Source organism: Rhodnius prolixus, unplaced genomic scaffold (genome assembly GCF_049639745.1).
Source record: "Rhodnius prolixus isolate KJV_2025 unplaced genomic scaffold, Rpr scaffold_6, whole genome shotgun sequence".
Taxonomy (NCBI): domain Eukaryota; kingdom Metazoa; phylum Arthropoda; class Insecta; order Hemiptera; family Reduviidae; genus Rhodnius; species Rhodnius prolixus.
The window spans coordinates 13,174,683-13,197,516 of NW_027411634.1; the positions used below are offsets into that span (position 1 = coordinate 13,174,683).

Sequence of the window (22,834 nt, forward strand, 5' to 3'; positions counted from 1 at the left end):
CAAAATTAAATTTTGAATCAAAATAGCAGATATTTGGTAAACCCGTTTATTGATTTGCGACTCACGAAGCATAGATTTTTGTTAATCTATCACGAATTTATGGGAGAATATGGATAAGTTTCTTAATTAAGTTCTTCCGAATGAGTAGAAAGGTTAGCCATAGATGCCAAAGAAATTCGTGCACTTCTTCAAATATTCAAGACGATGAGGTGATTTTGGAGATATGATCTGGGTTTTCTTTTCAAGATTCTAAAGGGCGAGGTCAATTGTGCCTAAATCTTATCTAGCAAGAGTTCCAAGTCCACCTATCAGATTTAATATTCCTTATTTCTCCAGTGAAAAGAAAAGAAGTTTACATGTACTGGAAAAAAATCAGGTAAATTGGAAAAAATCCTTCAATTACAAGCATGATAAGGTCTCAAATAAGTCTGTGGTATTTACATAGTATTTAGTTTACTTGTTTATATAAATACATATGTATTATGAATATATGTATAAAAATTCATATTCAACACAAAATATAAGAAATGTAAAATTAAGTACTATAGATGCATCACAAACTATGTACACCATACTTTTTCAGACGACACAGGATGAATCAAACATGAGTTCGAAAATCATAATTTCTTCAAATGTAATACATACAAAAATTAACCTCAATTGAGACTATATCAGGCTTTTTATCTGCAAGATATAACATGGTCTACCAAGGCTATCCTCCAATTTAATAAAAATAATTTTAAACATGAAATTTAAATGAAAATTTATTTATTTTCATAAATGATACTGAAAAATTATTTACATTAAAACCAGCTTCCAGCTTTAAGAATAAATTAGTCGTTTCAAAAAATTCAGTTTTTCTTGCTTTTCGCTTGGCCACTCATGATAGGAAACCTTAAATTCAAGACATAACAGTATAAAATATAATTTCAACAAATAATAAATAGAAATCTATAAACAATTACCTTTTCAAGTTTCTTATTTTAATTCAAGTTTACTTTTATTTTTCAAGGTTATTTTTTATTATTTTTAAATTAGCTGAAAATCCGAAACCGTTCAGGATAAAAGAAAACAATAACACTGAGAAGAGAACTAATTGATATCGTTCAGTTCTGCAATGCCGATCCCATGATTTGTTCAAATCATTGCTTTATTAATTATCTAAAGAGCTTGAATGCTCTCTAAATTATTTTATGAAGCGATTCTTAACAGCCGGGGAGGACCTCATTCTGGAAAACCAAACGTCAAAATTGCCCTAAAAACACTGATGATTTTTTTTCAAAAATTTCTTTTTGTAAAATCAACTTTCCTAATGGCTTTCAAAACTGATTAGAAAAAGCACTGCTATGAAAAGTGCATTACTATTTATTTTAAAAGTAATTTAAAGAAACAACGAGAGTCAATACAAGCTACCACTCTTGGACACCAATTGGTGAGATCCTCCCGCCATTGCTGTTGCAGCAGCAACCTCATACAGCTACATTAACAAATCTCTTAAAGAGAATTTGATTAGCATCTTTTTAAGAAACATTGGCCATTCAGCGGGTATCCAAAGCTTCAAAACACTTACTCTGAGCTAACCATATTTTTATTAAGATATCATAATTTAAAATAAAAAATATGAACAAGATATTTACCAATATAGGCTTGTATCCAAGCTTTTTCATAAGATTTAATTTAGATAATGTCTCTCCCGTTAAAACAGGAACATTATGAACGAACATATTACGACTGGCTGCAATAAGTGAATACCAAGTTCCTTTATCAGTTGATTTTACTGGTCCTGTGAAATCTTCTATTTTTTTATAATCTTCAGGAATTGGAAGCGGTTGGCCGTCTGAATTTAAATGGAACACCAAATCTGCAGCATTTTTTTTTATTAAACAATACTTCACTAATTTAAGAATTAGTGTATCTAAGGATAATTATCGCGAAAATCAAAACTACAAAATGAGAGAAGGAAAACCTGGTCTAGAATGATGAGGCACAATGTATTTGTACATTACACAATCGTTTCCAAATAATTCTGTAGCTATCTGATATATATCTAAATAAAATTTTGTATGTTTGGTTAATTTTCGGTTTGGATCAGGTACAAATGTTGAATACCTCTGAAATATGGATGCTATATAAAGTAAAAATACATGGTATATAAATTAAAAATATAACTTTTTTTTTGCTTGAACACAAAACTAATTACCTTGGATAAATAATTTCTAATTTCTGAAGGAAGCCTGGGGCCAGAGTACGGAGGTTGCATTACTTCAATATATGTATCTATACCTAAGATTTCACGCCCAATCACAAAATTTGTTCTGCCTGTAGTAATAAAATTTTACTATTAACTGCCAATAATCAGAAATATAAATTGAAACAAGTCCACTACACAGCAAAAAGTTTTACTAAAATAAGATTTTTATATAAGGTATATAGAACTGTAAATGTAACTACTCTTAAAGCAGAAAAAAGTTAAAAGTCAGCTAGCGAAATAAAAAATGATCTCTCAAAAGAGCCAATCGTAGTTTATCACCGGCACTGATCCGTAGGGACTCCTAGGAGAGATGATAAATTCTTGAACAGCCTTCGAACCTCGCGTAGTTCCTGTGCTTTATTAATAGTGCTACTAAAAAAGTTCCCATAGGGCGGAGTTTGGTAATAGTTATAAGCAAGCACATAGGCGTGAGGTCCCCATTTCTAAACCCGCGAATAACTAAACTTTATCAGTTAAGAAAATAAAAATATTGAAGTTCTTGCTTTCGTCCTCGACCAAACACTTAACTAGAGGTTAGATCCGCAGAGCCGCGTATCTTTGATTTAAACCGTCGTATCACGCATGTTGTTTTATCCCTGACCGTTTTCGGACTTCCATACATAATCTGAGGAAGAATGATCAATTTAGTGTACATATTTCAACTTCTCTTATGTTTCAGTCACGCACTAAACTAACTGAATCAGTCAATTAACTGGAGAAAATATCATATTAAGGACTTTCCTACAGCCTAGGATCTGCCCAGGCGTCACAAATCATAGTAATCAATCAATATCTATAACTACTATCATCATAACTCGGCACACATCTAGCAAATCAAATGAAAAACAAACAAATAATACATTCTTTATAAATTTACTTAAATTTTTAATGAAGAATTCTATGAAACACAAAATGAAATAAAGTTTTTTAAAATCGAATGAAATTATACCAATCCTTGATCTCCTAAATCCACCAGATAATAATTTATGTTTCAGAAAAGTGACATTATCTCAAAACAAAGATTTTGTTTACCGTATGTTTTTCGGATGTATTCCATTTCTAATATTTTAGCTATAGGCTTTTCCACAAAAATTTCTCTCAAAGTCAAATAATAAAGTAAGGCTACAAGAGATTTAGGATACTGGTCAAATTCAGCAATACGTTTTGGATCGTTAAGTTCATTAACCACTCTTTCAAATATACAAAGATCTGTATTTGGATTAAAATTTAGTAATGTCAACGGGTACAAAACTTTCTCCATTTCCTAGAAATAAAAAAGTAAAATAAGTATGGATCTTTAAATTAATAACGAATTACAAATTTATCTTTACATTTTTGGTCTATGCTCTTACTTTAAGCCTAGCGTTCTTGATTCCAACTGATAATTTTTGAGATACTTTGGTTAAAGTTCCTTCATGAAGTGTTAAAGACTTAGCACCAAGAAGAATAATATGTGTTGTACACAGTAAAGACATTCTGTCAACCTGCGTTTCCAAAGCGTCCATCAGAGGCGGTATGCGTTCCCACAATGGTATGGTTAGATTTGCTCGTAACATCTAAAAAAAATCAATAAATAAAAAGCACGAGCAGTGAACTTTTATACAGATAACACTGATTAAATACCTTTAAAATAGCCGACAATGTTACTTCTGGAATTGTATCTTTCTCTTGAATAACTCTGTCTATTATGTATCCCTTTAATTTATCACTGTTCACAACGCTTTGGGTTTTGAAAAATCCCAATGCTGCAATGCCAATTTCTTCAATAGCTAATGTGTGCACTATTTTTTCTAATTGATATTCAATGTTATACATTGAAACAGCCTCGGACGTTGAGCGCAATACATTCAAATAAAACAGTAACTGTACTATCTGGTGAGATACAAGTCTGTAAAATAGTAATGTTATTTTAAACAGTTATTATTTTAAATAAGCGATTACTAGCGACTTACCGAGATGGATTCGTAGCAGTCTTTTTAATGCTTCTATAAACGTAATCACTTTGCCTGGTCAAATGTAAATTATACCATAAATCAGTAAATAGAAATATCTTATTAATATCCCAAGATTTCCATCTAGACAAACAGGCGTTATCCAAAGCTTTCCATACAAGATAAAAATTGCCTTCCTTTGGTGATGCTGCATAAGGCCAAAAATGTAAGTATCCTAAAAGAGTAACTAAATTTTCATCGGGCATCTCTAAGCAACGTTTAGCAATTCCTGTACACATTTTTCCGTAGCACTCATTTGTTATAGGAGTAGAATTCATTCTAGCTTCTAATGTTATACTTTTAAATTCTTCACATAATTCATTAAGTGGTAACTTATCCCAAGGAATGTTATTTTTCACTGATATCCTCTCGTTACTATCACTTTGAACTTCTTTTACAGCAAATACAGGAGCAAGAGAATTTTTGTACTGTGGAAGATTGGCCATGATTGAATGGGCAAACTTATTTTCGGATTCAATAAACTTTTTTCCTTCTCTATTTATTATGTCAGAAGCCAATGAAGAATGCCATTTTGCATAAAATAATTTGCGATGAAAACATCTTAACATGTAAGTATTCTTATAAGTTGAGACCATTTTGAAATCATAAATGATGGAAACAACCAAAGTATAATATAATTTTAAACTTGATTTCACAAAATTGAACACTTATATGTGAATTACATTACAAAATGTTTAAACCATAATATCTTATTAACCATTTCGGGTCTCTTCCACTATACTAAGCACTGCCATGATCAGCTTATATCCCTAACCACCAACCGGCAACAAAAACAAAGAACTCCACTAAACGTGTTGGTTCCTCAAAGCATGCGGCTTGCCCTATAACAGCAACGAAACCTTACCCAACCATGTAACCTGTTTAAATATTTGCTATTTTGATCTAGCCTTTTCTTTAGTGCGGAAAACGGATTGTAGATAACCATCAATACTTAAGGTGAGTGATTTGTTCATTTGCAGAAATGTAAGTGTATTAAATCTCAAATTAGCAGAAGCCATACTGTTACTTAAAGTTTCTCCTCTGTATATACTATATAAATAAAGAATCAGAACTAATAGTAGCTAAATTGGGCCATTATCCCAATAAACTTTCGGTTACATCGAGATTCAGACTACGTGCGTTGTCACAGATTTAAATTAAATTAGTACGCTTTACCTAGAATAAACCATGACTCTTAATAAGTATATTCGACCATCGCCATGACTATGTTAAATCAAAATCATAATTTATTAACTCGTCTAAAGATGACAATAGTCTTCTTTCGAACTATTTGGTATGATCATTAAGATCTTTTTTAAAGGATCATAAAAGATAAGAAAAATGCAAAAGTCAAATTGAAAGAAAAACAGCTCTTTAAACAATTGAAAATGCAAGGTCGCTTATGTAAGGAATTTTAGATAGCAACACAGATGCAAGAAGGCAAGGAACGGTATCAATGACAAAGCAGTTCCATAAAGGTCGTTGCTCTATAGGTTTTTAAATCGCTTAAACATCATCAGGAATGATTGAGTGACTATAATTAATCAGAAGTAAGTAACAAAAAATGTTCTTGAGAATAACATCTAAAACTGAAAAACAGAAACAACTAATGGAAGGTAAAAGGGAAACAACTTGACTGAGGACTTTTTAATTAAAAATTTAATTTAGAATTTGGTGTATGTAGGTAGTCATTCTTGTACAACTCGTTTCTATTCAAAATTCAATTAACATGGGGAGTTTTTTCAGTGCACTGCTATCCTCCAATCAGTGCTCTCTCATTACAGACATTATTTCCCATCACCGAAAAATTAGTTATAAGAATATCCAAGGATGAGAAAATCTATAGTAAGACTTCTTTAAAATGGGTTCTTTTTTAATTAAACAATATTTTGTTGCATATATTGAACATAAAAATTATGATGTTTATTTTGGTTGTGAGAAACTCTTTTTCTTTACTCTAATTCTGAACCATTTCTGTTTTCCGTACATTAATTTTTCACTTAATTCAATATTTGGTTTTTACTAGAACTTAATAAATAAAATAAATAAAACTTCCTTGACTACTCTGTCATAATTTTTTAAATCTATGTGCACACGTTTTTTAAGTTGAATTCAAGTTATTCTAAAAAGTCATTTGCAAAGAAAGTTCATTTGATGAATAGTTCTTAAATAATTATGACTGTGATAATCGTTACGATTTTTTGTATCGTTTGATAGCTCAATGCAAAATAATCTAAAACAGAAAACAAAAAGCATTTTGTAGCACACACAAGTAATAAATAAACTAGCTAAAACCAATTATTATACAAAAGTACATTTGAAATTAGGACAGTGCATTTGAACTGTGATTAGATAATAGTGTGGTAAATATGATAAATGTGACTTTTTTACAAGTATAAACTGGTGTAAAAGGTAATCATTGACAAAAGTTTGCCTTTTCATTTTAAGTGGCTAGGCTAGGACATGTTTGTACTTAGTTTCCCTTTTAGTGTAATAGGTTGAATATATTATTTATATTTTAATTTTCCATTGCACTTAGAAAATAAAGTTTTTTTTTAATAATTTTTTTAAGTGTCGGGAAGCGGACAAATATTAAAAAGAAAACTTTTGTTTACCGACGTTTAGGCAAATTTAATTCCTTCATTAGTATCTGTTCCAAATAATTTTTGAAAGTGTAATTAGCTATTTAATTTGAATTCTAAAAAATATATAATTAGTCCAAGACAAAGGGTTATCTGTAGGACTGACTGTAGGGTTATCTGTAGGATTGGCTAAGGATGATTTTTGGAAAATCTAAAGAAATGTGAAGTATTTTGTAAGTTATGGCTTGAAGAATATTATATTAACATTTTGTGAGGTAATTGTCTGTTCTGAAATTAATGGATTTTTTTATCTATTTTATTTTAATTTTTTACCCTGATGCAGACAATAAATCGTTCAGTAATTAACATAAATAATCCTTTTTATCTTTATTATTTTACAGGCAAAAATACGACTTTAACTTTTCACTTTTACAGGTAGAAGAGTTGTTTAGCTGTTTATTAGTGAACATTAATTACATCTTTACCAAATTTCGATTAAATGGCCACTGTCAGTAGACGTTTGCTGAGATCTCTCGTTTCGAGAAGGTCTTTCCATCTTTCCAGTCGTTTAAACATTGATCCAAAAACTGCTGAAGAAATAAGAATACCAGTTCCGTGGGGATATATTGCAGGCAAGTTGTTTGATTTAAATACACTTCTTCAAATAAATAAATAATAGGAAATTACTTATTTTTCTCTTCTTCATTCTAAATTGTAACATCCTTGACATTTCTGGGCGCTACCCTTAAATTAGGGGCAAGTTTAGTGAAGTGATTATAAGTTCGGACCAATTCTAGTCTTGCTAGCAGCGTTTATGTATTGGTAAAATGTTGTGAGTAAAAACTATTAGTTTCCGTCCCATGCCACTTCACCCAATTTGTTATTTGGATGTTTAACCCTTCTTGAAAAAATAAGCGATTACTTTACTACTACTTTATTCGTAAAATGAATGTTTTGAGTGGCATAGATTTGATTGCGAATCTTCAAATGTTTTATTTTCTTGGTGGAGTGACAGATGTATCTTTGCTGAGTATTAAATATATTTTTGAATCAGAGTTTTAAATTAACTCTTTAACGTCAGGTTAAAAACTCGTTACATTTCCTTAAGACTTCAACAGAAAAACATGAAATGGATTACTAATTTTAATAAAATATAAAGTGAATAATAATGTAAAATAGTTCAAGGACACTGAATGTGCAATATTTTATTGATACAGCTGGTTCTAGAGCAGTAGAACCGTACTAGCTCATTTTTATTGATTATTGTGCATGGTAACAATTTTTGGAAAGCTTATCCCCAGGCAAACAAGAGAAGAGAAAATTTCACGTGTTATAATCAGGATGTAGCAAATATTTTGAAAATGTGATTCATTCTCTTCCAGGTAAATGGTGGGGAAGCAAGGATATTCAACCAATTGTGGCCATTCATGGTTGGCTTGATAACGCTGGAACATGGAAACCATTTGCCAAAGAATTATCTCCAAATTTTTCATTATTAGCTGTTGATATACCTGGACATGGACTGTCCTCTCATCTGCCGCCTTTTCAAACTTATAGTTTTTATAGTTCAGCCGCGGTAATTCGGCGTATAAAGAAATATTTTGACTTCGATAATCTTTCCTTATTAGGTCACTCAGGAGGATCAGCCATGTGTTTTATTTATTCTTCTTTATATCCTGAAGATGTGCACTCGTATTTTGGAATTGATTATTTATTATACGCTTACAAAGATGAATTAAAAAGAGCCGAAAAAGTTGGTAAATTGATTGATAAAAAAATTTTATTATCGTTTCGTGATCCAACGAAAGCCAAGAGTTATACTGAAGAAGAGGCCATCAGAACTTGGGTTACGGCCACCAAAGGTTCATTGACAGAGAGTACGGCAAAAATATTAATGGAAAGAGGAGTATTTAAAGTGGCCAATAGTAAGGTGGCATTTTCTAGAGATGGTCGGTTAAAAACTCCAGATCTATCGTCTATTAACGTTGCACAAGCACATTCATTAGCGGAAAATATTAAGTGTAATGTGTGTATAGTTAAAGCGAAGGAAAGCAAACTATTTGATGGGGGTATCAAATATTGTCCAGATATTTTAAATATAATTGAAAAAAATGCAAAATCTTTCTATTTTCATAAATTAGATGGTAATCATCACCTCCATATGGATATTCCAGAAAAAGTGGTTGAAGTATACTCAGACTTTATAAACAATACACAAAATTAGTAGTATTTGAGGTATAATTTATTCTTTAATTACCCATTTTGAACATAAATTACATGCAGATTGATTTGAGAATTCCTGCAAATTCTGTTTACAATCTGGTGCAAAGAAGTGCCTTAAAATGCTAAATGTTGTGTTACTAAAAAAAAAATCAAGTATTTTTTTCGTTTCGATTTTTCGTTTGAATTTGATAATTTAAGAATTAATTCCGATAATATCCAACTGGAGTAGTTTATTGCTCTGTAATGTTTTATCCGTTGAACTGAAAAAGTTAGAAAACAATGACTACATTTTTAGTATTATAGATTTTAAAGGGATTCAATTACATTTTCACTATATTAATCTGTTCCAAATATCTAAATTTTTATTTTCAGTGTAAAATAAAACTACTTCTTCTTGTAACATTATATTTACTTAACTAATAAATGACTACTTGATTTGCTATTTGGTTGTGTTTAATTATTTTTGTCAATTTATTACAGGCAAAAGGTGGGGTGAGAAAACTGGACAACCAATTATAGCACTGCATGGATTTCTAGATAATTTATCCAGTTTCGATAATCTTTGTCCATTACTCGATGTACCGAGTGTATTATGCCTTGAGGTCCATGGTCATGGGCAATCTTCACATATACCAAACGGCATGCCATTGTATTACGCAGATTATATTCTTCATTTCAGATATCTACTTAAACACCTTTACAAATGGGATAAAGATCTAGTTTTAATGGGCCATTCATTTGGTAGTAGTGTTATCTTCAATTATGCTGCTATATATCCTGAAGAAGTTAGTAAAATGATCAACATTGATTGTGGAAGATATATAAATGCCAGTTCATTATCTGGATTTATAAAGGAAACTAGAAAATCATTAGATGGCTTTTTAGATACAGAAAAAATATTTGATATAAAAGCATATAATTTTGATGATTGTGTTAACCACATGATGAAAGTAAGAAATTCTTTAAAATTACCAGTTAGTCAAGAAAAATGTATTCTTTTAGCTATAAGAGGCACTAGCAATTTGGGCAATGGTAAATATTATTTTTCCCACGATAGACGTTTCAGAAACAGTTCCTTGGGCAGGAACTCATTTTCGTATAATTTGGCTCTGGCTAGTAGAATAAAGTGCAGTGTTTTGAACATTCGTTGTACAGGAAGATTAAGAAATGAAGATTATTTACATGAAGAAGAAAAACATGTAAAAGTAATGAATGAGTATTGTCCTTCTTTTTTTGATTTAGTTTTAGAAGGAAGTCATCACATACATTTGGAAAACCCAAAAGCCATTGCACCTCATATTAATAAATTTCTTAATAGCTAATGAAGTTGTGAACTGAATAATTAAAAAACTTACTATATTTAAAAATTTGGTATTCGATTTCTTCACTTGAGTGGGAGATAAAAATGTATATGGATTTATGGATATATAGTACGCGAATCGTCGATTTTTAAATTGATTTAGCGATTTTCTTCAGTACTTGAGAAATATTCTAACAGCATTGGGATATTTTATTTTATCTTTTATTCATTTTTTTTGTTTTTAATTAAGGAGTACAACTTTTTTTAATTCTTCAGACAGTATTAAGGAAATAAATAGTCGGAACTACGGAAAACTGATGACATTTTTAATCTTGAAAGCTACCAAACAAATTCATGACTTGAGTCAGTCAAACCATCAATAAAAATTAAAAAAAAAAGAAAAAGAAGATATAAATAAACTCTTGCGTGCTATGACGGATAAAGTCAACGATATTACCCAGCACTGTTGACTTTTTTTTGTAGTTGTAATTTGGAGAATGTATTAAATGATACAGTTGTTTGGTATGTGGTATTAATTAGTTCGTAAACTTTTAGTTTAAACTAAATTTTAAATTTTCTTAAGAAGTTCTAGTTATTTGTTGAGGGTCATATAAGATCTTGCTTTACCTTATTCGCTATTTACTTTGTAACTAATTTTTGTAAAGGTTAAAACCTTGAAGATGGCATTTTTACCTTATAATCAACATGGTCTTATCAACAACATATACCAGTATTACAAACTTTCTTTTTAGTTGATAGGGATTTTTATTTTCTTGAAAGAGTTAGTTGTTTCTTATATTTATAAGCAACCATAGTTTCTGCAAATATATATACATGTATATATAATATATATTATATTTGCAACTTTATAATCTCTTAGGTCTTTAATTGGCATAAATTTTCGAAGGCATATTTTTTATATTCCAGCATCTTTTTCTCATTATTTGCTTCTTTTTTTCAATAACATTTCTGCAAATATCGATTGAATATAAAACTTATACGAAATTAAAAATTACTGTTAATAAAATTAGAATTAAAAATAGTTTTAATATTGCCTTATGGCGATCAACATAAAAATCATATTTTGTTTCCTCTATGGCTTGAAAGTTAATTCTGATTGAACTTACTGTCTAAAACTTTCTTGTTGGTTCAGAACAAGATATTCAAAATAGTTATTGGAGCACTTATGATTCTTACTTTACCAAGAATAAGGAAATAGAAGATGTTCATAGAAGATATTCATTCACACATGGGATACTTGATGAACTAAATATAAAGAAAAAGACATTTTACATCTCTTCACTATAGGGAGAGTCGTTTATTGTTTTACTAATGGTAAATGAGTAAATACAACTAGTGCTAAAATAATAACAGATAAAGTTAAATCTAATATCAAAACTTTGTGCTACAGACACAGCTGTTGTCTAATTGTGACAGGTAGGAATAGGACATTTCTTATTCAGAGATGATCAAATACAATTCTTATTCAAGTTAGGCGATTTGCAAGAATAATAGTTGGTTGTTGCTTCTTAATAAATATCTTTTACAGGAAAAGAGAAAAAATTGTCAAAGTGGCGGTGTTTTTTAACGTTACGCTTTTTCGTGTAGTTTTTGACGATCAACTTGCTACGGACAGTATTAATCAATGTAAACCACTCCTTCTAACCATTTCTAATTCTGTCTAAGCATCTATACGCCTACTCTTAATAACTCAGCAATAAACCAATTTATAAAATAGATCTGTTAGAAGAAAATATCAATTCCTCTAGAATAGTTTAATAAAATTTGAGATTATTGATACGCTCAAGTAAAAATTTGTATATATATTTTCATATATTCATGCTACCAACGAATAAAATATTCAGTGTGAACTAGAGGAGATAAATCGGACGTTCTGCCTACTCCTGGATAGAATCGATGGAAAGAGTTTTTCTTATTGTAATCTGGGAGCTCTAATTGAAAATCCAACAGTACTAAGAAGAACGCTCACCCTGGAAGTCAAACTCTATTATCTTCTTGACATATTCTTCGTTCTACTAAGGAAATATTTCACACAACTTGTTTTCTACATTGATATGATTATAGTGAGCTAATAGAGAAAATATTTAAAACCACGCCTCTTTTTCTCTTTATGAGCAATTTTTAAACAGCTTCAAGACAAAATTGCAAACGACGTCTAAGAACGTAAAAAATACCATGTTGCTATTAGTTTGAAGAACATATACATGGTCTATATTAAGCTCTATAACCAGTTTTCAAAGTGGATCTAGCATAGATATTTTGTCACATCCTTCAAGTGTCGGCCGGTACACAGTTGCTTTGCTGAATTTTTATTACTGTGCATTTCTTTTCAGAACATTAAGTATACAAGAGTTACAAGAGTAGTGCTTTTCATCGAGGGGAATCTTCTTTATAACTATGAAGCTGTCATAAATTATAGCAGAAGTATGTGACTTAATACATCTGTGAAATTTAACATGTAAACATCTTCTTGATAAATGGAAGTTTTTGTACGTTTTGTACCAGAGTTTTCTAGAACTATTTTTTGTTTTTCTGAGAAAGAAACAATTGTCAAATTATAAACTACTAGAATAATTTTTAATTTATTTACGACTCAGTTAACATTTAATAGATAAATATTATTTGACATTATTTTACTGTCACAAAGTGTAATTTACAGTAATTATTAATTTATTCCAGGTAAGAGATGGGGCGAACAAACTGGCCAACCAGTTATTGCTGTCCATGGGTTATTAGATAACTTATCCAGCTTCGATAGACTTCTTCCAGTTATTGATGTACCAAGTGTGCTATGTCTAGACCTCCACGGTCATGGACAGTCCTCACATTTGCCCAAGGGCATTTCAATAAATTTCAATGACTATTTACTTCATATAAGATATCTACTTAAACATCTTTACAAGTGGGATAAAGATCTAGTTTTTATGGGCCATTCTTTTGGTAGTATTCTTCTCTTCACTTATGCTGCCATTTATCCTGATGAAGTTAGTAAAATGATCAATATTGATTGCGCTAGATTCAGAAATGCCATTAAAATAAATAAATTTATAAAGGAAACAAGAAGATCAGCAGATGACTATTTATTGGCAGAAAAGGAAACCGAATTAAGTGGATTTACTTTCGAAGAGTGTTTAAGTCATATGGTAAATGTAAGGAACTCTATTAGGTTACCTGTAAGCCGAGAGAGTTGTAAAGTCTTACTGTCAAGAGGAACTTGTAACTTGGGAAATGGTAAATATTACTTTTCTCATGATAAACGACTTAAGGCCTATTCTTTTGGAAGGAACACATTTTTATATAATAAGGCATTAGCTAGTAGAATCAAATGTAAAGTTTTGAACATTCATGCTATCGGAGGAATAAATACTGAGGAGTACGGACTTGAAGAAGATAAACATATGAAAATAATGAGTGAAAATTGTGAGTCTTGTTTGAACTTAGTTTTAGAAGGTGGGCACCATATTCATCTGGAAACACCGGAAGCGGTCGCTCCTCACATTAATAAGTTTCTTAATAGTTAATGATTGTACCAAAGTAAGCAATATTTTGTAGTTCTGGTTAACATTTTAATTGATGCTTGTGATTACTTTCCCTTAAAGAGAAAATGGTAATCAGCAATTATCATTTGTATTATCTGTGCATAGTGTACTTTTTTCGGTAAAAAAAAGAGAGCATGACATTTTCAATTGCAGTCTTATTATTCTAGTCAAGTTTTTTAAATTAATTCTTTTTTTCTTTCACTTCGGTTTTTTCTCTTTAAAAATTGTAGATTTTGTTTTAACATTATTGGTAACTTGCCTTTTACTGTCACATAATTACGTTTAAAGTGTGATTGTGAAACAAGAAATTGAGAGATGTTTTTGTAGGATATTTGTAGGAATATGTACATCAGGATGTTTAAGAAAAAACTATCTTTATTTGCGGCCTAAACTGGGTATGACTAAATTCTAAATTTCCTTCTCTTTTCAGTCATAACCCTAAAAAGTTGGAATACATATTGTAATGCTCAGTACCTTAAATTAAAATAGTAATTTCTTTGCATTATCTGAAAAAAGATTAAGCATATTTCAAGGAAAACATTAGCCTAAAATTAATATAAACGTTTTACATTGTAAATAATTATTAGTTTATGAAACTGATCATGTCTGAAATAATATCTAACGCAAAAAATATATTCCTTATTTTCAAATTGTGGTTTTATTTTTTACTCTATAATTTAAATCAACTTCCATCGTTTGGAGCTGCAGTACCTTTTAAGTCGCAATATATTAGGCTTTTTTACCTAAAATATTACAAAACAAACAAGAAGTAACAATCTGCTCAGAGATGATCTAAAAATGATCTGTGAAATTTATGTAATAATTTTTTTTTAAATTAGGCGCGTCAATATCTGAGGTTATTGGCGGAGCTTTTTCCAGTCCACTGCCGGACTCTGGACAGTGTTCTCTTGTTGCAGACAACACGGTCCATCACCGAACAGTAAGCTGTAAGAAGCTCCTAGGACGAGAAAATCTAAGGGCCAGCAGCTGGCTGCTGTATGCTTACTTATTTAATAAATAATTATTATTTCTGTAATGTTATGTATTTATTGTCCATGACTGTAGAAAGTTCATAGCTTATTTACAATAGAAACGAAATAGTTATGAAAAAATTATGGAAACACTAATCGGGATAAAACAAAAAGGGTTTTCTCTTATGTATTAACGTATTCAATGAAGACTTTTTATAAGTACCTAATTAATACTTTTGTATTTATTAAAGCCAATTAAAGATCTGCAAATAGCCTTAATAATTAGGAATTTACAAGCTGATTAGTGATTTATTATTATAACTATGTTGTAAATTCCAATTTTTACAGTTCCTTTTAAAAACCACTTTACTGTAACTTAATATTAAACAAGCTAGGATGTAAGAAAGTTAAATATAACCTTAAATATAATAAATGTTTGAAAACCTACTTATTAAACTTTTAGCCGAATCAAATAAAATAAGGTTATAATTCATAATTATTATTAATTTATTTCAGGTAAAAGATGGGGTGAGAAAACTGGCCAACCACTTATTGCACTTCATGGATTTCTTGATAATTTGTCCACCTTCGACAAACTATTGCCATTGCTTGACGTACCAAGTGTTTTATGCCTAGATTTGAATGGACACGGACAGTCTTCACATTTGCCTAAAGGCATATCAATATACTATAGTGATTATTTAATTCAGTTAAGATATTTGTTTAAACATCTGTACGTTTGGGATAAAGATTTAGTTTTTATGGGTCATTCGTTCGGAAGCAGTCTTCTCTTTACTTATGCTGCTCTCTATCCAGAAGAAGTTAGTAAAATGATAAACATTGATTGTTCTAGATACAGAACAGCAGCTGTTGTGAAAAAAATGGTAAAAGATACCAGAAGATCTATGGATACTTTTTTAAGCACAGAAAATCATTATAAATTTAGCACTTTTACTTTTGATGAATGTGTAAATTTTGTGGATAAAGAAAGGAAATCATTTGATTTGGGTATCAATATGGAGAGTTGTAAAATCTTAGTTTCAAGAGGAACTAGTAATATTGGCAATGGTAAATATTATTTTACTCATGACAGTAGATTGGGGGCACATGCGTTTGGAAGAAACACAGCTTCATATAATTTAGCATTAGCAAGTAGAATAAAGTGTCAGGTTTTGAATGTTCATGCTTCTGGCGGAGTTAATGTTAATGCTTTTGGACTTGAAGAAGATAAACACATAAAAATGATGAATGAGAATTGTAAATCTTGTTTAAATTTAGTTTTAGAAGGAGGTCACCATATTCATTTAGAAAGTCCAGAAGTTGTTGCTCCTCATATTAATAAATTTCTTAACAGCTAACACTTCAAATAAAGCCTGACTTAATAGTTCCCAATTTCGGAGCAATCATTCTTATCGCCACTTTATATATAAATTTTTATATTTTTTAATCATAGAAGATATTTTTTTTGTTCTCCAACTGCTATTAATATTTTACTCAAATTTATACGAAAACAAAGAATTCCTTTTATGTTTAATTAAACATTAAATGTCTCTAAATAGAAATGGTATAATTAGTTCTTTGTTTATCATTTTCGAGTAAAAGAAATTATTTCAACTTACTCAGAGCATTTACTTTAAGCAGTTTCCATAAATATTTAAAAAAATTATTGATTTCCAAAGAAATGGTTATAGTTATATTGGTATTTTTATCTATTACATACAAAGTCATAGAACTTGTAATAAAATAGAACGTGTAAACAATTTATTGTTTCATTAAGTACTTTAAAACTCTGAAACAATTTATTTGAAATAAAACAATACTTTCTTGTTTGTTTTAATTCTGTGGAATTAAAAATGTTCTAAAATTCTTGAAAGGAAACAACTCATCAAAAGAGTCACACTGAATAAAATATTTCCATAAATAGAATTTCGATTACACAACAGAATGTTAAAAGGTATTAAAATTGAACTAATTCGAAAATTTATTTGAAGGCACGTAGAATGAGAGAGTAATGTTGAATACATCTCTTAAAGAACAAATGTAAAATAATTTTCCTTTTTTTTTCGACTCACAAATTATTTAGATTATAGATAATGCTATAAATTACAAATTTAATAAAGTGTACAAAAAGTCCCACTGTTAAAAATTGTATAATAATATTTCGTTGTTTATTTGCTAAAAATATACATTTAGTGCTGTTCAAAAATATTTGGAAATTAATTGACTTTTTTGTACATTGATTTTTACATTTGAGAAAATATATTTACAAGTGCAGAACTTACGTTTAAATTTATTCTTATTTAATATATTTAAACAAGAATAATTAAAAATAGAAAAAAAGAGTAGGGTAAGATTTCTAAAGTATATTCACAAAACGAGAAATCACCAAACTTTTTCTTACAGGCCGGAAACTTTTTTTAAATATGTCTGACAAAAAGTAAAATTTATTGCGGAATCATAAACAAAAACAAATAATTCCGAATAGTACACCTACGAATAAAATACACAATTTTGTAGAAACAGTGAATGCAAAACAAAGTCATGGCATTAAAAAAGTGCCGACAACAGTTCGAAACTCAAGTTATATGGATATGCAAGAGATACTATCGAAAAACTTACAGGTAAGAAAGATCTAGAATTACGGCCACGCTTAAGAATGAGGAGCATTTCTCTTCCTAGAGGATTGTGAACATTGTCATCTTTTTTAGGGTTCTTGGTTGCCCTCTGAACACACTTTATAGCGTGAACAACTCTATCGAATACTCCTTAAAATAATATACATCATTAAATACAGAAATAAGTTAAAATTGTTTGTGGATCATATAGATTTATAAAATTAGCTTAAGATTCAGGAGAAAATAGATATTTTAGTCGAAAAGGTTGTTTTAATTTGAAATTTATAATCGTTTTAATAGTTCTTGCTGTGGAATGTCATTGAAATCTTTCAATTTACTTTGAAAATAACACTTTCCATTTATCGATCTCCAAACAAAAAGTCTATTTAATATTTATCACAGAATCTAAGCTACACCAATGGATTAAAATTCCTTTTTTTAAAAATAACTGAAATACCCCTTCTGCTAAAATTAAATAAATAAGTAATTAAACAATTTTTTACACAAATTAAATCCTTCAGGACATATTTCTAATTTGAATGCACCGTATTTTCTGACAAGATTTATCACATAAACAATTAGACCTGAGAATCTAAGGCAAGGTTAAACTCTAACAAGAAAATTAATAATCACAGACTTTTATTTAGGAAGGACACTTGAAAAGCAGAATTATATGAAGGCGGACATTGTGGGGGGAGGGGGGAAACAGCGCTAAAAGACAAAGAGAACCCTAATTTGAAGTACATGTTACTGTTTTCTAGAATATCTGCCATTATAGGTACTAAATTTTTCGAGTTGACAAAATCGTTCGGGATTCAGTGTTACTCTGTTAATCCCTTGAAAGTCGTATGTTTTTCTTTCTTACAAATTAAATATTTGTTAGTTTCATTCCATCTTACTATATTAATAACTTATTTACAGTGTAAGTACAAGGCATTTCTGTTGTTTTTCGTTTTCTTTTTCTAAAAAAATATATTTACAGAAATAATTGGCACTCAGTGTTTATTTTATTATTTATTCTGTTAAGGCACTTCCCACACAGTTGATGTATTGATTGTTTTATGCCTAGTTTGGTGCTGATCTGTAGTGATTTCTGTATTGCTCGTCTCATCCGATTGTTTACTTAATCGTCGACCCCACGAACCTCTTCTGATTACATCGCTTAAGCGACTAGTATTATGACTATCCCGAAGTGCGGTTAACATTTGATCATATTCATCTTCTTCTTTGTTGTTACTCTTTATACCATGTTCAAATTTAGCCTCTTTGGATAGAAGTCGTTCTCTTTGTATTTGTGTTCTGATCTCCGACGGTACATCTGGTATTGCATATGCCATAATACCAGTGAGTGCAAACACTATGTGCTGAAACAAAGCGTAATTTTTCAGTTGAATTCCCAAGAAGTTGGAATTTGATCTTACCAAAAAAGAAAGCAATAAACAATTTTTTTTTTACCTCAAAAACCACGACAAAAGCAAGTCTAGCAGCAAATACATGCCAATACTGAGGAGAAAGCCCGTAGGGATCATTCGGATGATCTGGGCCGTTTCTGTAACCACGATATTGACAGGTGTCTGGTTCCCACTCATCGTCACGATCCTTATCAGCACCCATATCGTCTAAATAGTGTGATGTATTGAATACTAAAGAATAAAATATTATTATTATTTTGTTTAACGGACATTATTTTGCATTAATATAACGAGAATATTGTTACCTGAAAGTGAAGAATCAATATATCCTGCAAGATCATTCGTTGGAGAGTAAACCAATTTGTAAACCATTCGGGGAATATAATCACTAGTGTACGCTATTACAAAAGCCTGAAAGTATAAAATTAATTTTTATAACATAATTTGTATAACTTATAAAATTAGGTTCTAAAATTTAAGTAATGCATAATTACTCTACAAGAAACGACCTAATTTGTAAAATGCTCTTACACCATTGATAGAGCAGTAGGTGGCTATATAAAAAGTCAAATCATTGTGACCTGAAAGATATACTGCGGCTCTCTTAAATGATAGGAACAGCCCACAAAAATGTAGGCTTCGTAAGTGCGCAATGTCCAAGTGTGAATGAAATGAGTGTGATCTATGTGCCTGAGGAACGCTAAACTCAAATAATTGAACCATCAACTATCTTGCAAGCCCTATGATTGTGCGTGTTTGAAATCTGAGTGTTGTGTTGTTAGGTTGGGATGCTCACTGGGGTTCTCCAAGATCCTTGAAGAAGAAGTGTTCTTTCTAAGGGGTTCTTATAAATAAGACTAGTTGTGCACCTTTTTTACAATGTTTTATAACATTGTTATATGACATACGTATTATTACATTAAAGTACTAATATTATTTTATTTATTAATTCAACAAAAAGAGTTAGTTTAGTAGATTTTGCTTACATTCGAAACTACAGCACAATAAGTGACTCCTTGAAGAATACCATACCATGCGCCTATATCTTCGACTCTTTCAGCCAATGGTCTACGAGACTGTGCTACCATTTTGAAAGCATCCAATCTAATTTCCCAGATATTATTCAACAATGCAAACAAAGGTGCCAGTGGAAATGCTGCTACAAATAATGTTACAAAACCATACTGCAGAACTGTAAATCAGTTGATATTTTATGTTAAGGGTCTTTACTTGTAGATGAAGAATCTGTAAACCATTTTCATAACTTTTTTTTTTTTGAAAATATTTACCCATTTCTAAATACTCTTCAAATAAAGCTAATCTTCCAGGATCTTGTAATTGGTAATCTTTTTCCCACCTTGTATATTCCCTTGAACGGTCTTTCGTTAAAGATCTATGACTTCTTTTTCTCCACCAATTCAAGACTGCTCTGGAATATACGAATATTTTCAATTAACAAAGAATGAAGAAAATAAAAATTAAGGTTAATGTAGGTAATGTAACAAAGTATTTATTACACTTTACGAAAAACATGAGAAAACTAATGCATAAAAGGTATTAACACTTACGGATAGCCAAGCTCTACGAAATTATAGAAAAACTGTTTTCCAACCATAATAATGGCCAACTGAATACAAAGTTCAAACAAGCAACCAGCAGGATCACAGACGTCCCCTTTTATTCTGAGAAATTCTGAACTTCTAGAATCAGAGTCTCCAGGATAACTGAAGAATCTACCCTATAATAAAATATTATCTTATTGTAAGTGGCAAAAGAAATATCAATTAATATTATAGTATAAGGATTTTGTTTTTCTTTCTGTACAATTTATCAGGTTTTTGTTCTGGTTAAATAATAGCGTTAGGGATAAAAACATCTAGAGTGATAGAACCCCTCATTCTCTTAATGCATTATTCAAAAAACTCAAAAGAAAATCTCGTACAAAGTTTCCATTTTCATTGAATTGGAAGGCTAATGATAATATTAATAAATATTTTCCTTTATATAATTACAGTATTAGCAACTACATTAGTACGAACATTGACTCGGAATAGCCCTAAAAACAGTTGACTTCAGTATTTTATATGTTTAAGTTATAGATTGTCTTTGAAGAGGGTGAGACGTACAGCTCCCAAAGGTTAAAACATCACAGCACCCTAAGATCCACTTCAAAATTCAAAAGAACTCCTAGAAAGCAATGTTGTGACAAGATTTTCTGGTCTTCCCCGTTATGCGTAAATGTGACCGATAAGAGCTTATTTCCCGACTTCCCTATTTTATTTCAAGGCCTCACTTTTAATATTCTTCGCATAACGTAGGTATTTACGATTCAAAAGGGGTCACAATAGTTTAGAAGCTAAAAAAACAAGAACTTCAAAACCAACACACACTGTGGTATTGCGTTCGATTCTCATTCTTGGCACAGTAGGTATTTAATTTAAGTATTCGTAAATTACCTTGAAAAAAGCTATGTAGATTAATGATGAATAAAAGTTCATGAATTCAAAGAAATAAATCTTAAAAGTGTAGGAATCTTCATACTCTATTTGAGTTCTTGGATTCTCTTGATTTGTTAACCATACAGCAATTGAATGATAGCACTGGAAAATAAAAAAATTGTTTTATTCAAAAACCCATTTATTAATACTAGTAACTTTAAGATGATTTTGCCTTACCTTCGTCAATATCATAATAATTATTAAATTAAGGGTAGCACCCGTAATGGAAGTAAAAATCTTAGCATGTCTTTTAACAAATGAATTTCCACCTTCATAAATATAGGTAACTACAGATAGACGATAGACAATTGTACCAAGTACCGCACTTAATACCACCATAATCTGCGAAGAGAGCAAAATAATGGATTAAACTTTTTTTTTTTACTTCATTGTCCTTTGTTAATGGTATTCAGACATTAGATGTTGTGCAGCCCAAATATAAATGGTTCAATGCTAAGAACTTGAATGGGCTACTTACTACTTACCATGAACAATACTGTTGAGCTAGTAACAACCATTCTCCAAGCCTTTTGACCTGCTGGCATATATGGCTCTTTTTGTCTGGTCACCGGATTTGTTCGAAATGTTTTCACTGTTGCTTCAAATTCTGGCCTTGCTTCTTCATCTTCTTCAGTATATTGAAGATCCCATTCCCAAGCTATAATCGCTTGCCGCCTTTTCCATAATTCTAGGAATGTAGTCGCTGTTAAGAAAGAAAATCTTACCAATAACAACAATGACTTAAAAAAAAAAAGGTTAGTTGTTCTTCTTTATGTTAAAAAAATCTTACCCCAAAAAGACATAAAAATAGCAAAGAATACAGTAGCTGGATTATCGAACAGATATGTGATTTTTGAAAAAACACATGAGTCAACAAGTTTCTGGTAGCTACAAACTTTATCACATAACGGACACAAAGTGATATTGCCTGGTCCATTTGCATTACATATTTCTTTACTGTAAAAAAAGAGAAAAATGTAACTATTAAGTTACTTCAATTATATGATATTTGTATTAAAGTTAAGCTGCACAGTCATTAGCTAGATAAAGTAATTATTTGTTTTGTTGTACTCTATGCCCATATAAAATATAGAAGAAACATAAAAATTGCTCGAGTATATTTTAAGTTTATAAAATTTTATTTGAAAATATGAAATGTGACGGAAGTATTAGTATTTTAAATGGAGACAAGATCAAAGAAATAGTAAAGAGAGGGGCTAAGAATTGTGGCCGACATTTCATATCTATTTCTTAGATTTCTTGGCGGTACTAATAAAATATAAATCTTGGTTCTTTGTAATGACGTTTATTAGCTAATGTGTGCTCTCGCAATCGGAATAATTTATTCGTGAAGACCAAAGAATAGAAACCAATACTTCTGAAAAACAGTTACGAAAATTTGATACGAAATACAATAAAAAAAGTTCAGTA

At 30.4% G+C, this 22,834-nt stretch overlaps 4 protein-coding genes across 18 annotated transcripts in view; 2 read left to right on the forward strand and 2 right to left on the reverse strand.

Annotated features, from left to right (window-relative positions):
• Positions 1-434: 434 nt before the first annotated feature.
• Positions 435-4,838, reverse strand: LOC141461031 (FAST kinase domain-containing protein 5, mitochondrial-like). Of its 2 annotated transcripts, none has more exons than XM_074141659.1 (8): positions 4,204-4,838; positions 3,875-4,139; positions 3,604-3,807; positions 3,284-3,515; positions 2,201-2,319; positions 1,967-2,111; positions 1,638-1,837; positions 435-894 (listed from the first exon to the last, which is right to left on the reverse strand). In XM_074141659.1, exons 1-8 carry the CDS (start codon positions 4,836-4,838, stop codon positions 823-825), a joined length of 1,872 nt encoding a protein of 623 aa, XP_073997760.1. In that variant the 3' UTR covers positions 435-822. The 2 variants fall into 2 exon arrangements, with proteins under 2 accessions (XP_073997760.1, XP_073997759.1); XM_074141658.1 differs by having other exon boundaries at positions 1,638-1,861.
• A 221-nt stretch (positions 4,839-5,059) lies between these two features.
• LOC141461033 (probable serine hydrolase) lies at positions 5,060-10,426 on the forward strand. 5 transcript variants are annotated; one of them, XM_074141664.1, is made up of 3 exons: positions 5,060-5,199; positions 7,260-7,463; positions 9,535-10,426. In XM_074141664.1, the coding sequence occupies exons 2-3, from the start codon at positions 7,324-7,326 to the stop codon at positions 10,367-10,369; spliced, it is 975 nt and encodes a 324-aa protein (XP_073997765.1). In that variant the 5' UTR covers positions 5,060-5,199; positions 7,260-7,323; the 3' UTR covers positions 10,370-10,426. The 5 variants fall into 5 exon arrangements, with proteins under 5 accessions (XP_073997765.1, XP_073997764.1, XP_073997768.1 ...); XM_074141663.1 differs by lacking the exon at positions 9,535-10,426 and adding an exon at positions 8,207-9,489 and having other exon boundaries at positions 7,260-7,456; XM_074141667.1 differs by lacking the exons at positions 5,060-5,199; positions 9,535-10,426 and adding exons at positions 5,661-5,792; positions 8,207-9,489 and having other exon boundaries at positions 7,260-7,456.
• A 308-nt stretch (positions 10,427-10,734) lies between these two features.
• LOC141461034 (probable serine hydrolase) lies at positions 10,735-16,715 on the forward strand. Of its 2 annotated transcripts, none has more exons than XM_074141670.1 (2): positions 10,735-10,869; positions 13,048-14,557. In XM_074141670.1, the coding sequence occupies exons 1-2, from the start codon at positions 10,854-10,856 to the stop codon at positions 13,887-13,889; spliced, it is 858 nt and encodes a 285-aa protein (XP_073997771.1). In that variant the 5' UTR covers positions 10,735-10,853; the 3' UTR covers positions 13,890-14,557. The 2 variants fall into 2 exon arrangements, with proteins under 2 accessions (XP_073997771.1, XP_073997770.1); XM_074141669.1 differs by lacking the exon at positions 13,048-14,557 and adding an exon at positions 15,395-16,715 and having other exon boundaries at positions 10,736-10,869.
• A 1,482-nt stretch (positions 16,716-18,197) lies between these two features.
• The window catches only part of LOC141461030 (anoctamin-4-like), a 41,372-nt gene continuing 36,735 nt past the window's right edge, over positions 18,198-22,834 (reverse strand). For all 9 annotated transcript variants that reach the window (XM_074141651.1, XM_074141647.1, XM_074141648.1 and 6 more), the window contains 10 exons: positions 22,194-22,360; positions 21,889-22,106; positions 21,581-21,745; positions 21,362-21,505; positions 20,474-20,643; positions 20,195-20,334; positions 19,892-20,097; positions 19,211-19,316; positions 18,949-19,136; positions 18,198-18,857 (listed from right to left, as the gene is read on the reverse strand). In XM_074141651.1, coding sequence (XP_073997752.1) covers positions 18,516-18,857; positions 18,949-19,136; positions 19,211-19,316; positions 19,892-20,097; positions 20,195-20,334; positions 20,474-20,643; positions 21,362-21,505; positions 21,581-21,745; positions 21,889-22,106; positions 22,194-22,360 — 1,846 coding nt within the window. In that variant the 3' untranslated portion in view covers positions 18,198-18,515. The remainder of the gene's footprint in view (positions 18,858-18,948; positions 19,137-19,210; positions 19,317-19,891; positions 20,098-20,194; positions 20,335-20,473; positions 20,644-21,361; positions 21,506-21,580; positions 21,746-21,888; positions 22,107-22,193; positions 22,361-22,834) is intronic.